At 42.1% G+C, this 15568-nt stretch overlaps 1 protein-coding gene across 11 annotated transcripts in view; it reads left to right on the top strand.

Moving 5' to 3' along the window:
- Positions 1 to 15568, top strand: part of TBX15 (T-box transcription factor 15) — a 125885-nt gene that overhangs the window by 104506 nt on the left and 5811 nt on the right. For 8 of the 11 annotated variants that reach the window (XM_086392127.1, XM_086392123.1, XM_086392128.1 and 5 more), the window contains one exon: positions 6693 to 6790. In XM_086392127.1, coding sequence (XP_086248253.1) covers positions 6693 to 6790 — 98 coding nt within the window. Of the gene's footprint in view, positions 1 to 213; positions 276 to 6692; positions 6791 to 15568 lie in introns of all 11 variants that reach the window. The other 3 variants (XM_086392132.1, XM_086392136.1, XM_086392133.1) reach the window with 1 other exon arrangement.

The following is a 15568-nucleotide window of genomic DNA, read 5'->3' as shown; positions in this document are numbered from 1 at the left end:
GCTGCCCTGCAAATAGGATTGTCAGTACTGTCTTTCTAGATTCCATATATATGCGTTAATATATGATATTTGTCTTTCTCTTACTTCACTCTGTGCAACAGGCTCTAGGTTCATCCACCTCATTGGAACTGACTCAAATGCATTCCTTTTTATGGCTGAGTAATATTCCATTGTATATATGTACCACAACTTCTTTATCCTTTCATCTGTCAGGTGGACATCTAGGTTGCTTCCATGTCCTGGCTGTTGTAAACAGTGCTGCGATAAACATTCAGGTACATATGTCTTTTTCAATTATGGTTTCCTCAGGGTATATGCCCAGTAGTGGAATTGCTGGGTCATATGGTAGTTTTATTCCTAGTTTTGAATGATGGCTTCTTTGCCAATTTGCAGACTTTCATTGGGAGGTATTTAAGACTATCCCTGGAGAACAAATACCCTGAGGAATCTTAATATAGGAGAAGATTCCAGATCTAGTGAAGAAGAAGGACATGTGGAAGGTGTGACCTGACCACAGTGGACCAAGGACAGTCTAAGACAAAGGATTAGAAAGTTGACATGTGGTAATTAGACTTGAGAAAACAGAATATTCTGGTTTTGTGTCTTTTCAAATGTTGGAACAGGAGGAGAAAGGAGAAGAGTTCTGAAGCACAGTATCGACCGTGGGATATAACCCAAGAACCTAACGTGGAATAAATACTCATGGTGTCTGGCCCCCCACGTCCTCCACCCTCCTCATCTTGCACTTGGAACTCCAGTCACCCTGAACTATTTTCAGTTCCTAGAATACATCTTCTTTTCCATGCCTCCAAGTCTGTGCATATACTATTAACTCTACTGTGAAAGCTCTTTCTTCCTCTTATCTGTGTGAAAAACTACTGAGTGCCCTATAATATTAAGCTTAAATAACTGGCCTTTTATGGAACACCCCCCTGCCCTTGAGTTTTCCAGGTGTATTCAAGACATCGTGCTCAGTGCCTCATGGCATCTTACGCATATCTCCAGTATAGCATGTGTCACACAGTTCAGAAATCAGTAATTTACAGGTCATTATCTTTTTGTTGAGCAGAATTCTCCTTAAGAGTAAATGTTTTTTACCTTTATATCTCTTGAAACTAGCACATAATTGTTTTCCTGATTGAATAACCTCTATTTGACTTCAAGACCCCATCTCAGTAGACTTCTGTTAGTCCTTGACTGTCTTCTATTGAGAGCTAATCAGTTATCTTAACAATCCCTAGCATAAGTTCCCCTTGTTAATGGAATCACCAGCAAAGAGTAAGATGTCAGAATTACAAAGAAAATAAATGAAAGAAACCTAAAAAATAATTTTCTATCTGAAGATAAATAAAAAACAGAAACTATGCATAGATGTGTTATCTAACAGGTTATGGGTCTAGTTGTAATTATTATAATCATCAAATATTTGATAAACCTCAAAGGGATGGCGGAGAAGGCAATGGCACCCTACTCCAGTACTCTTGCTTGGAAAATCCCATGGACGGAGGAGCCTGGTGGGCTGCAGTCCATGAGGTCGCTAAGAGTCAGACATGACCGAGTGACTTCACTTTCACTTTTCACGTTCATGCATTGGAGAAGGAAATGCCAACCCACTCCAGTATTCTTGCCTGGAGAATCCCAGGGACGGCAGGGCCTGGTGGGCTGCCGTCTATGAGGTCACACAGGGTTGGACACGACTGAAGCGACTTAGCAGCAGCAGCAGCAGCAAAGGGATGGTCTCACTTTTTTTTTGGAATGAGAAGATCGGAAGACTATTTCTTTTCACTTTGGTGGTTTTTCCAAATCAGTTGATCTCAAGGCATCATCAGTTTACAGAAGAGCTCATTGATTTCGCTTCTTTGCTTTCCCTTTCTCCCTCCTCTTCAGTGTGTGCTGTTGGCTTGGCCAGTGAGCAGACGGAAATGTCTAAAGAGGAGAGGCCTGGAAATCAGAGAGATGATTACAGCCAAATGACTAAACAGAGGGGGTTTAGATATGGTCTCTGTTGTCACTGGAGCAAGAGGGAAAAGTAAGCAAGACGGGGACACTGGCCAATTTGATCATCTTTGATTGGAAGCTTCAGAGATGACATCAGGTCTCTGGTGTTTAGCAGACCCTTTGAGGCCCACCATGTGGAACATGTTAATGACATGTAGGTTACCTAAGACTACTTTTTTTTATCTGTTAGAGAATGAATTCACTTTTAAAACCCTTGAGATGAAGTTTTAAAAACTGGGATATAATGATGATGAATAAGTAAACAACATGTCATTGCTTAGTATAAACTTTGAATAGATATACAAGTGGCTGAAGATGTTAATGGGTAGTTGGCAAGGATTCTTATAAGAAAAGATGAGGGTAGAAATGACTGGCCTGTGCTAGGGGACTCACACTCTGTTGAAGGTTAGAAATTCCATGACCAGAACAGAAGAAACCAAAGAAAAACTGAAACCTCTCTGGGACCTGAGTCAAGAAAGACACAAACAGCCATATGTAGATGCAATTCCCGTCTCTAGTACTAGAGAATTCTTTCTGTCTTCAGAGTTTTGATGGGATATCAAGTTGTTTTCCTGTTTTAGGCTTGGAAAAATGAATGCTGATTAAAGTTTGGGAAATAGTGACTCAGTAATAAAAATAGTAATAAATATTAAATAAGTAATAAAAATGATTCCTTTATTTATTAAATACATATAAATTGAAATCTTGCCATGTAAAAGGCATTGTGCTAAGTATGGGACATAGAAAAGCATGGTTGTGGGACTTCCCTGGTGATCCAGTGGTTGAGAATCCGCCTGCCAGTGCAGAGGACATGGGTTCGATCCCTGATTGGGGCAGATCCCGCATGCCGAGGGGCAACGAAGTCCATGTGCCACAGCGACTGAGGCCCACAGGCCCTAGAGCCCATGCTCCCTGACCCGAGAAGCCACTACAGTGAGAAGCCTCACACACCACAGTGGAAGCGTAGCCCCTGCTTTCCACAACTAGAGAAAGCACATGTGCTGCAACCAAGACTCAGGGCAGCCAAAAATAAATTTTAAAAATATGGTGGAAAGTAAATTAGCTAATACTTACCTTGCTGCAGCACTTTACCAAATCCTGATAAAGAAAAAAAATAGTGCTTTTGAACAATTTGATCTATATAATAAAGCTTAGTGAAGTCTGAAGACAGATGATGTGGCATATAGTAAACAATAACTATGCTTGTGCTTAGTCAGATCCATCTCTTTGTGACCCCATGGACCGTAGCCCACCAGGCTCCTCTGTCCATGGAGATTCTCCAGGCAAGAATATTGGAGTGGGTTGCCATGCCTTCTTCCGCCAGGGAATCTTCCCGACCCAGGGATTGAACCTAGGTCTCCCACATTTCGGGTGGATTCTTTACCATCTGAGCCACCAGGGAAGCTCATAGTAAACAGGATTGATTTTTTTTAAAAAAGAGACCCAATCTGAATATATCAATAGATTCAGTAAGGTCTAGGATGAATCTATAAGAGATAGATCCACAGAACATTAGTAAAGTGTGGTCAGGAATGTATGGACTTAGCTGTTAGTTTTTGGTAGTCATGCCCAACCCCAAATTCACCACCAGAAAACCCTCCTGTGACAGACACCTGGACTAGATGGGCCATGGGCATCTCCATATGTGGCATGTCGTACATTATGTTAAGAGCTAAGAAAGCTTTTCCTGATGAGGATGTGGAAGGTGTCTGGCACTCTTTTTATTTACTCATTGGCAGTATTCTTGCCTAAAGTGTCCCATGGACAGAGGAGCCTGGCAGGCTGTGGTCCATAGGGTCACAAAGAATTGGAGACGACTGAAATGACTTAGCATACAGCACAATAGGACCAGGGGCTTCCCAGGTGGCTCAGTGGTAAAGAATCTGCCTGCTAATGCAGGATATGCTGGTTCCATCCCTGGGTCAGGAAGGGATGCAATTCCCGTGTCTAGTACTAGTACTTGGAGAAAGGAATGGCAACCCACTCCTGTATTCTTGCCCAGAGAATCCCATAGACAGAAGAGCCTGGTGGGTTGCAGTTCATGGGGTCGCAGAAGAGTCGGATGGACTTAGTGACTAAACAACAACAATAACAACAACAATGGAACCAGAGGGTAAAAGTTACATCAGCTACACTGGAATTTTCTGCATTACCTTTGATACTTCTATAAACCTAAAAGTATTCCAAAATTTAAAATGTTTATTTTTTTTAAACTAAAAATGTTTATTTTTTTAACAAGAAAAGGTTACATCAGAGATTTCAGCTCAAGGTCAGAAAGAACTTTCTAATAGATCTGTCACAAAACTATATATTTTCCTTGGGAAATACTCAAACCAAGGCTAGATAACTCTCCATCTAATAGATGGTAACATAGGGAGGAGATTTTAGATTTGGATAATGGATGAATGTCTGCTATCCTTTTTAAAGTTAACAACTTATATAAAATTATTAATACCTTTGCCCTTTTTGCCTGTTATGTAAATAAGATTAATGTTCATTTTTTATTCCTTTAACAAATATAACATTGGCAGTATAATCAGTGTATTGTGACTTCTTCACAGTGTTCTATCACTTTATTATGAAGTGAGAAGGACCTGTTCTTTGTCCTTGAACTAATATTTTGTCCCCATCATTGGTACATGTTGCTGGGAAGAATGGAATAGGAGGTGGAACAATAGAGACTTTGGCCATTTTCAGTGAGCCTCTCATGCCATTAAAGAGAATCCTAAGATGTTCTGGTGAGCCCCCAACATTCCAAAACAAGGCAGTAAGAGCTAAGCCTGGCCTGTCTATTTTTTATGTTCATCAAGGCTCAGCATGGCTTTATCTGTCTATCCCCTTATTATTCTGAACTCCCTAATTGCCTGGACTGTTTCTCTCCACAAATAGTTTCATGTACTGTATTCAGCATTAATGTACGGTGACTATGTGGAGATGTCTTCTATTCCTACTTTTAACAGATTAACAGCTAATAAACACCATGCAACGCCCTCTCCTCTCAACCTCTTCTAAAAATACAGAGTTTGATTTGCCAACATTGGTGTATTTAAAGCCTCCAAGATTCCAGGGAAGACTTTAGAAAGTTAACTGTGCAAGTATGGCCAGTTCAAAGAAGAAATTTTACAACACAAAGAGTCAATCAGTGTATCAGCAGCTCATCAGAGAAGAACCTCGGGGGATCTTGTAATCATTTCTTAGGGAAGGATATTTGTTCCCACTTAAAATAAAACTTCTCACATTATTCTTGCTGTGCTGGACTGAAGAGAATGCTGGATATGTATTACCTAGGGAGGACAGGCAGCGTAAATTTCATCTCAAGAGGAAAGCGTATCTTTTCCAGGAAGGGACACTGTGTTCCTTTCCAGTGACTTTGCAATGAAAGGATTTATGCTCCCTATTCTTCTTTAACTTTCTTCTCCTACCTTCTGCCAGAATTTCCCCTGCCTCCATGTGGCTGCAAGTGAAACAATTAGTTTTAAAGAGTGAATAATCAGAAGCTGTGTTTCAAAGCTGTAAACAAAGCACCAACCAATATTCTCTTTTGAGGCTATGGAATATCAGCAGTAATATACTTAAGATTATCCAGATAACCTAGATAATTATGTTAAAACAATGTCTATCAATCTCATAAATTGTTGTTGTTTAGTTGCTAGGTCGTGTCTGACTCTTTTTTAACCCCGTCGACTATAGCCCGCCAAACTCCTTCTGTCTCTAAGATTTCCCAGGCAAGAATACTGGAATGGGTTGCCATTTCCTTCTCCAAGGGATCTTCCTGACCCAGAGATTGAGCCCCTGTCTCCTGCATTGGCAGGTAGCTTCTTCACCACTAAGCCACCAGGGAAGCCCTAAAGATATATACATATATATAACAGAATTTATTGAAGGATAAACTAGGCAGTGTGCATACAGTTCAGTTAATGGAATTTCCAGTATCAATGAAGCAGAAGCCTTAAAGTAATATATTATAAAAATATTGGCTGTTCCTGAAGTCCCAAGTATATGACTCTCAAAGACCACGTTGGTTGTTATATTACAGAATGCAGATAAATATTTGCAGAAATGTACTGGTCCTTTTGTTTGAGGTATAATTTTAGGGACCAAAACACTTGTTATGCCTTCAAGTAGGCATTTCCTGTTGCAGCAGAAATTCAAGTGTATTTGATTACTTATCTCTCCTTCTATTTCTATTACCCTGCCTGTCTCGGTTGATTTAAGAAGCCTTTAAAGGCACAGCAATATGACGGTTTCATTGACTCCACGTACCTGGTGGCGGAGTTGACTCTGGGGCGGACTATATCGGTGCACTGTGGTAGTGATGATGACATTGTCTTGTAGGGAAATGGTCACTGCTGCTCTCTGCTCAGATCTGTTCCTGACATCCAGGGGCCTTGACCTTTAACATTTAACGTGTATTTTTCATGCAGGCTAAGCCTTCTCTGAAGAAAGGTCAGAGTGAAATTCTATCATAGCTATGACTCGTTTGCAGATAATCTGAATTGGGTTAATTTCTTCTTTCTCCTGTAGTCTAGCAACATCTGTACCTGTGCTCTTCCAGACCAGTTTACCACAGTGATGATATCTCTCAGTTCTTATGCATATACTGATTGTCACCAAACCACCTCAGGATTTTTTTTTTTTTAAGTCAATGAATTTCTGGGGATTATTTAACAACTTGCTGGCTTTTCTCTCTATAGAACGGGACTGGAAGCTATCATGGAGACTTATGCATTCTGGAGACCCCCTGTGCGCACACTCACCTTTGAAGATTTCACCACCATGCAAAAACAGCAAGGTAAAGCCCCGGGCAAGGCCTCTGCTTAGAGACTGTGCGGGGGAGGGAGTGAGAGCTGAACTGAATATAGCACAGCTGGCCCCAAGCCAAGCCACGAGTTACATGGACTCTCCTGGAACGAAGAGTACCAGATAGCTCCGTAAATAACCAGAGCATCACCGATTGTACAGATAAGCTGGTTTCAGAGGCAGGGTTTTACCTGGCACCTCCAGATCCCTCTCCCTTTTCCCGAAGCAAGGTTATGTTCATGATCACTATGGTGGTGAGATGATTGTTTCTATCACTAAGCATTCATGTAGCCCTTAGGATTTGGAAAGTGAAAATGTTAGTCACTCAGTCATGTCCGACTCTCTGTGACACCATGGACTGTAGCCCACCAGGCTTCTCTGTCCATGGGGTTTTCCAGGCAAGAATACTGGAGTGGGGTGCCATTTCCTTCTCCAGGGGATCAAACCTGGGTCTCCTGCATTGCAGGCAGATTCTTTACCAACTGAACCACCAGGGAGCCACCAGGGGTGGAGACTGGGAGATAATAATAATTTCATTTGTTACTCATGGCAGCCTTATCTGTTTTCGTATTCTAGTTTGTAGATAAGAAACAACTTAGCCTCAGACAGTGGCAATGAATCACTCAAGTCTGACAGTGAGGCGGGGGCTGCTGCAAGCCCCTCTGAATCTTCTCACTTGTGCCTTCTCCTGTGGCTGGTGTGGAGCCACACCCATCTCAAGTGGATGGGCAGAGTAGACTTTTTTCTTCCGCTGCTTTGTGCTTTTTATCCGATTTCTAATCTCCCTTCTCTTCTCAGGTTGGGAAGCCTGTGGCCACGTGAACAGGCTCATGGGCTGATTTCACCTCCTCTTTTCAGTCCAACCACTGGCTCTCCCTGGGGCAGCACCCATTCACCGGGGTACCCAAGTGAAAGTTTCCCAAATGTCAGACGCTTAATGAGTCTTCCTCTCCAGCCTCCTCTTGTCTTGAAGTGACAGTGATCAAAATTAGTTTGAACTCATTCTATCAAATAGTTGCTATTAATAGAGTCCTAGTTTTTAAAATATGGCTCAGTGATATAGGAATCCCTTCTAGGACTTGATAACATATTATATTTCACCCCCTTATCAGGGAGGTTCTAGCAGTCTGCACACTGAATTAAGTTTTATGATGTGAATTACTGAACTCCCTCAGGCTTTAACATGAGATAGTGATTAAAAGCATAGGTTCTGGAGTCAGACAGCTTGAGTTAGGCTCTTATCACTGTTCTTTGCTAGCTTGGTGACACTGATCAAGTCCCTCATCCTTTCTGACATTTAGTTTTCTTATCTGCATAATGGGAGATTGTAATAGAATTCATGTAAGGATCAAATGAGATAATACTCTTAAAAACACAGGAAGCCCTCAGTATGTGCTTTCTGTCATTGTCGTCATCATCATCATTGTTGTCATTGTCTTCACCCCCATGTCCCTCATATCAATACCAGAGAAGAAAGCACACCAGAGACAGGAAATGTTGCTGTTCTGATAATTTATTCATAACATGATTAGACCATTCATCTTCACAGGGATCTGGGGAGGCAGGTGGTCCAGAATATCCATCTCTTTAAAAAACTTTTTGTTGCTTTATTTTATATTGCTTTTTTACTATGAGAGAACAAGTAGGCCTATTTTATTTTTGGCCATGCTATATGGCATGTGGGATCAAGCCCACACACCTGACATTGGAAGTTCAGAGTCTTAACCACTGGACTGCCAAGGTAAACCTTTTATTTCCTTTTTGAATAAAGGGAGGAGAAATGGAAGCCATTTGTTGGAAGCATCTTGCTCCTTCTGATGCTGTCAATATATATTCAGGGTGTTGCTGATGCTTTGATGCCTTCATGGCCCTTCAGTGGCAGACTTGTGTGGGAGTTGGGAAATTTGGGCCTTCATCTTGATGGTCACTAAACTGTCTGTATAACCTTGGTCAAGTTACTTCTGAATCCATTTCCTCATCTCAAAGAAAAGTAATTATCCCGAACAGTGATGATGTTTTTTGTGTGTGTTTGTGAGGGCATTTACATAAACATGCTTTATAAATGAAGCTGCCATGCAGAGACACTTACTTGATCCTATTTATTTCTGAGGTGTCTCCTTGCTTCTCTGCCTTTGCTTTGCTCATTGACTTTCCAAGCCCTAGCTGAGCAGGAGTTTGTATCATGAAGGCTGGCATGAGAAGGGTGGTAGGGGTGCCAGTTCCTGAAAGCAGGCATGGGTGGTAACATTGTGTTCATTGCTGTGTCCCCAAGATCTACCCCAGGGCCTGGCACCCAGGAAGTGCTTAATGAATAGTGAATGAGATCGCTTGGTGGCACTATGGCTCAGGCAGGCAGGGTCACCATCTGGTTAAATCTTGGAGCACAGTCTCTGGATGTGGGCATGGATACCGATGTGGAGTAATGGTTGGGGGTGGCTACCTACATATCGCCAGCATGTAGAACCGCTGGGCAGGTGCAATAGGCATGGGGAAGCTGAAAGGGAACCTGCATTGCTAAGGTGTGCAGCATAGCAGGGTTCATGATGCTTCTGTTGAAAATTTATCCATTTGAAGACTTACTATTGACATATGGGAAACAAAGGTTTAAGAGAAACTGAACTTGCACAGCAAGATGTCACACTTGTTCATTGAGTCTCTTTTTATACTGACGAGGGGAAATGAGCATAGAATTATTGGATACATATGGTGGTGAGGTGGTGCTAGAGGAAAAGCCAAGACTCTATTCAATAGTTTAATTGGAATATATTTTTGAACTATACATTGAACTTGATCCAGATTCTCATTATTAAAAAATATGTGGCTTGGGTTTCTTGACATTAACAAAGGATGTAAAAGTAACAATACTCATTCCCTCTTCCTTTAAAAACTGAGGTTTCCAGTAACTCTGGACAGTATCAGTCATAAAATGAACAAAAGAGACATAGCTGTCTGTGTTAAACTGTTTTGTGTCTTAGAAGTAAAGAGTGGTGAGTTTCTAGTGGAAGCTTCAATGGCAGACTGGTTTTGTACTAACTCCCTTTTGGTGAAGAGACTATTGGGAATGTTGGCACCCAACTAAAGATCCAAGCAGTGATCGACCCACCCAGGTGTCCACATTACCTCATTGCTTCAAGCAGATGAATATCTGGATGTCAAACACTTAGCCCTGGGACAGTTTTGTGGTGTTGCTGCTGCTGGAGGCTGGATCAGCCATTCTGCTTAGATGAAGCGAAGGGTGCTCTTTCCATCTTGCCCTTGTTGTCAGTTAAATTTCTCTTTCATTAAGACCCATCTGTTGATAACATTTCAAGGAATGTGCTTAGGTGAATTAACCACAGTTTTAAAAAAATCCAAATCCTTCTATTTTAAAAAATATATTGAATGGATGCTCTAAATAGTTGTTTTCTCTTATGGAGAAGAATGCATGGGAGTCATTGTCCTTTGACTTTAACACAAAAATAAACAGAGGCATAGAGCAGCCTAGGAACATATCTGCAGTTAAGTGCTGGCAGAACTGAGTTGAGGACTCAGTGGATCTCCTGCTTCACTGGGTACTTTCCTTTCCACCAGACTTTCTTCCTTCTTACTTACCATACACACACACACACACACACACACACAGTTTATTAATCCATTTGGTGGTTAATTGTCAACAACTTGAGCATTAGCTCTATAAATAGTAAATCCATATTTCATTTTTATGAAGTCAAGTGTATGGTTTTATTTTCAGACATCTTCAGAATCAGCAAGGGAGTTTATACTTTCGGATAGTCTGGAGATAGAAATTGTATTTCAGGAATGGCTTCTGCCTAAACACTGCTTGTGGCAGGGACAAAGAGAACTAACCAAGTAAGTTGTGCTTATGGAAGTGGAGTGAGGCAACACAGACAAAGAAGTAAAAAGAAATAAGAGCCCAGGTCAGTTATAGCCAAGTTTAATCCTGTTGTTGTGATGAGGTTGTTCTGATAATATACACAATGGAGCTACAAAGAAGTAAAAAGAAATAAGAACCCAGGTCAGTTATAGCCAAGTTCAATCCTGTTGTTGTGATGAGGTTGTTCTGATAATATACACAATGGAGCTACTTGTATGACCAATACTGAGAGGGTTTTTGTGAGTGGAGTCTCCAAGTGATCTGACAACGGTTATGTGAAAAGGAGCCATCCGGGACCAGTGGCTCCAAAGCTGGTCATACGTCTCCATCTGCGAATGTAAGGAGACCTGCCATCGACAGAAAAGCTCCCTTCCCCTCAACTGGTGGCAGACATCACTAGACGAATTTCAGCACCTTTGTGTTTTTTAGTGTTTATCAGGCAGTTAAAAGTTAGGCTCATGAAGGGCTCTGTTGGGGTTGTCAACAACTTGAGCGTTAACTCTAGTAGGTCCTTATTTTTACCAGTTAATTTGTGTTGATGAGAGGTTGGTCAGTGAAGGAGATCAAATACTGAGAAAATTCATACTAGTAAAGAGATTGGGAATGGAGGAAAGTTCAGTAGACAGAGGTCTTTGATCATTACAATGTTTCAAAGATAGCCAGTTTATGTTGATCTCATTTATCCCTGAGGTAAGGAATAATGCCCGAGAGGAGTTCTTGACGAGGACTGGAGAGTGTCTCAATTTAATCCATAGAGCAAATAGCTGCTCGTGCTTCTGGGGCTTAGTTGCTCAGTCATGTCTGACTCTTCCTGACACTGTGAACTATAGCCTGCTGGGTTCCTCTGTCCATGGAGTTTACAGGCAAGAATACTAGAGTGGGTTGTCATTTCCTCCTCTAAGGGATCTTCCTGACCCCAGGATGGAACCCCAGTCTCCTGCATCTCCTGCCCTGGCAAGTGGGTTCTGTTCCATTGAGCCATCTGGGAAGCCCCAGGGCAAGTGGTTATTGGGTACATATTCTGTTTTGTCCTATAGTCCCTTATGCTCAATACATCCAAAACGGAGCCCATGATTTGCCTCACAGACTTGGCGCCCTCTCCTGGGGGAAGGACGCTGCTGCCCATTAGCCATCTGAGACAGTTCCCTCCCTCCTTACCCACCACATCCAGTTCAGTTCAGCTCAGTCTCTCAGTCATGTCTGACTCTGCAGCCCCATGGACTGCAGCATGACAGGCCTCCCTGTCCCCACCATATCCAGCCATTACCAAGTTCTTGAATCTGCTCATATCTCTAATCTCCCTTGTTACTACTCCACTCCAAGGCATTATCATCTCTCACCAGACTTCATCCTCAGGCTCCCCATGGTGGTGACCTAGCTGCCAGCATTCCTGGACCTGCATCTTTTTAGGTTTAAATTGGATGGGAAAGGTCATGTATCTCTCTTTAAGATTTCTAGCACAATCTTACTGAGTTTCATTGACTCTAACTGAGTTGCCTCTGAATTAATTACTGTGGCAGGGATGGGTTGCTTAGATCATCCAGGCCTGAGTCACATCCCTTCCTTGGAGGTATGGGTGAAGGGTGAGTGGGAAAGGGAGTGTTTCTCAGAGGGAAAAGTGGATGCTATTGCCAGGAACGAGGCAGGATTCCAAATGACAGTAATAGCAGATGTAAACTGCAGCAGAGAAGGCAGTAAAACAAGTATCAGAGAAAATAAGCAAGTTAATGGAAAGTGAAAAAATGGGAGTGTGCCACTTAGGGAATATGGTTATTGTTGTTCACTCAGTCATGTCTGACTCTTTGCGACCCCAGCACACAGCACGCAAGACTTTTCTGTCCTTCACCGTCTCCCAGAGTTTGCTCGAACTCATGTCTGTTGAGTCGGTGATGCCATCCAACCATCTCATCTTCTGTTGTCCCCTTCTCCTCCTGCCTTCAATTTTTCCCAGCATCAGGGTCTTTTCTAATAAGTTGGCTCTTTGCATCAGGTGGCCAAAGTATTGGAGCTTCAGCTTCAGCATCAGTCCTTCCAATGAATATTCAGGACTGATTTCCTTTAGGATTGACTGGTTGGATCTCCTTGCAGTCCAAGGGACTCTCAAGAGTCTTCTCCAACACCACAGTTCAAAAGTATCTGTTCTTGGGCACTCAGCCTTCTTTATGGTCCAACTCTCACATCCATACACGACTACTGGAAAAACCATAGCTTTGACTAGATGAACCTTTGTTGGCAAATTGATGTCTCTGTCTAGGTTTGTCATAGCTTTTCTTCCAAGGATCAAGCTTCTTTTAATTTCATGGCTACATTTGCCACCTGCAATGATTTTGGAGCCAAAGAAAATAAAGTCTGTCACTGGTTCCATTGTTTCTCCATCTATTTGCCATGAAGTGATGGGTCTGAATGCCATTATCTTAATTTTTTTGAATGCTGAGTTTTAAGCCAGCTTTTTCACTCTCCTCTTTCACCCTCATCAAGAGGCTCTTTAGTTCCTCTTAGCTTTCTGCTGTAAGGGTGGTATCATCTGCATATCTGAGGTTATTGATATTTCTCCTGACAGTCTTAATTCAAGCTTGTGCTTCATCCAGCCGGCATTTTGCACAATGTCCTCTGCATATAATTTAAATAAACAGGGTGACAATATATGGCCTTGATGTACTCCTTTCTCAATTTGGAACCAGTCTGTTGTCCCATGTCCGGTTCTAAGTGTTGCTTCTTGACCTGCATACAGGTTTCTCAGGAAGTAGGTAAGGTGTTCTGGTATTCCCATCTCTTTAAGAATTTTCCACAGTTTATTGTGATCCACACAGTCAAAGGCTTTGGCATAATCAACAAAGCAGAAGTAGATGTTTTTCTGGAATTCTCTTGCCTTTTCTATGACCTTGGAGAATTTTGAGCATTACTTTGCTAGCATGTGAAATTGGAGAAGGCAGTGGCAACCCACTCCAGTACTCTTGCCTGGAAAATCCCATGGATGGAGGAGCCTGGTAGGCTGCATGCAGTCCATGGGGTCGCTAAGAGTCAGACACGACTGAAGCAACTTAGCAACAGCAGCAGCAGCATCATGCAAAATGAGTGCAATTGTGTGGTAGTTTGAACATTCTGTGGTAGGTATGACTGTGGTGGGGAATGTGGTAGGTATGAAATAGGGGCATTTAAGAAGCAGAGAGACTCAGAACACAGAGAACCAATGTGAAAAATGAGAATTGGGTGAATCTAAAACTGTTTTAAAAGGAAGAGGTTTGAAACAATGTATATCTTTAAACTTTATGGAGCGATGCACTCTTTCTAGGATTGAAAAGACTCATACAGACTCTTTCTAGGATTGAAACCACATAATTCCCATTAACACCATAATGTTTATATTTCTGTTTTGAGAAGAGTGCTCATTTCAACTAAGGGTTATTCCTTAGTTAGGATAAACAGGGGTCTGATCATTAAGCTTTATGGCCTCTGGGTTTATTCTCTGGCATTCATCTATAGGATTCTGACGTTCTACCTCTTACCTGTTTGAAAGCCTTGAAGAAGGCTACTCAAGGGCACCTGGTGAATCAGCACTCCTCAGGGACAGATGCCATTGAGTTATATGAGAGAAGAGCCTGGCTCATGGAACCAAGTAATTATATGGAAATTTATTCATCACTAGCCCAGATGGGGTTTTGTTTCACTGTTTTTCAATTTTGGGGGAAGCACAACAAAATAAACCCACAAGGACACTGTTTGTGAAAGTCTCCATGTTACAATCTGGAAGTGATCAATCTAAAGATGCAAAAGTCAGCAGGTTTGGTATTCAGGATTTTCATGGTCACATTTAACTTGTCTTCATGCTACACAAGTATATTCTAGGTTATTGCCCTTGTATGGAATCACTGCTAAACATGTATTCTTTTTGGTTATTTTGGCTGTTGGCCTTGAATGTTGGAGCAAGTTAACATTGGAGTGAATTTTGAGTACCTCCTCACTTTGGGTTGTGGGTCGAATAGCCTGCAGGGAAGTGGGGTGGTGGAGGATTGGTCCTGAAATGCTGGAGTACGTTTAGCTACTTACAGCATTACATTTTAATCATCTCTCAGAAGTGGGGCCCCTAGTGGTTCAAATGGTAAAGAATCCATTTGTAAGGCAGGATACCTGGATGTTATTCCTGGCTTGGGACGATCCCCTGGAGAAGGGCATGGCTACTTAGAGAATTCCATGGACAGAGGAGCCTGGTAGGCTACATGCAGTCCATGGGGTCGCAAAGTTTGGGACATGACTGAGTGACTTCACACTTCAGAAGGATTAAGATCTCTGAGGACAGTGAGAAGGACACCCACTTACCTAAATTGTTTGTATTCAATTTCACTTCGCTGGATCTGATCTGAGGAGAGATGGAGACATGGGGCATCTTATTTCCATCCCAAGGTGGGAGTGAGAGGGAAGGGGCAGATAGTTCAGAGAGGAAACAGTTGATTTAGCCTTTGGGATATGGACCTGGTGGGTGTCCAGCGCTCCACCATTCACAGCCTTAGAGACTCCAAAAGCCTGTTACATTTGGGCAGTTCACTGTGACATAATGCTTCCTACAGCGTAGAGTGGCCAGGATGCTCAGCTCCATGAACAGGGGCCAACCCACAACAGCCATCCCCACTAGGACCCAATCTTTCCCAGCATCAGGGTCTTTTTCAATGAGTCAGCTCTTCAGCATCAGGTGGCCAAAGTATTGAAACTTCATCTTTAGCATCAGTCCTTCCAATTCAGGGTTGATTTCCTTTAGGATTGACTGTTTGATCTCCTTGCTTTTCAAGAGGATAATATATTATTTCATCCATTTCTCTGTACATGCTTACAATGTTAGTATTCAAAATTCCATCTATATGGAGAAGCCCACTTGCCAAGGTCCCATCATTAGAAAGACCA

Source organism: Bos grunniens, chromosome 3, assembly GCF_055505025.1.
Source record: "Bos grunniens cultivar Pamir isolate PY7600 chromosome 3, Bosgru_T2T1.0, whole genome shotgun sequence".
NCBI lineage: Eukaryota > Metazoa > Chordata > Mammalia > Artiodactyla > Bovidae > Bos > Bos grunniens.
This window is presented reverse-complemented; position numbering and strand designations above follow the sequence as displayed.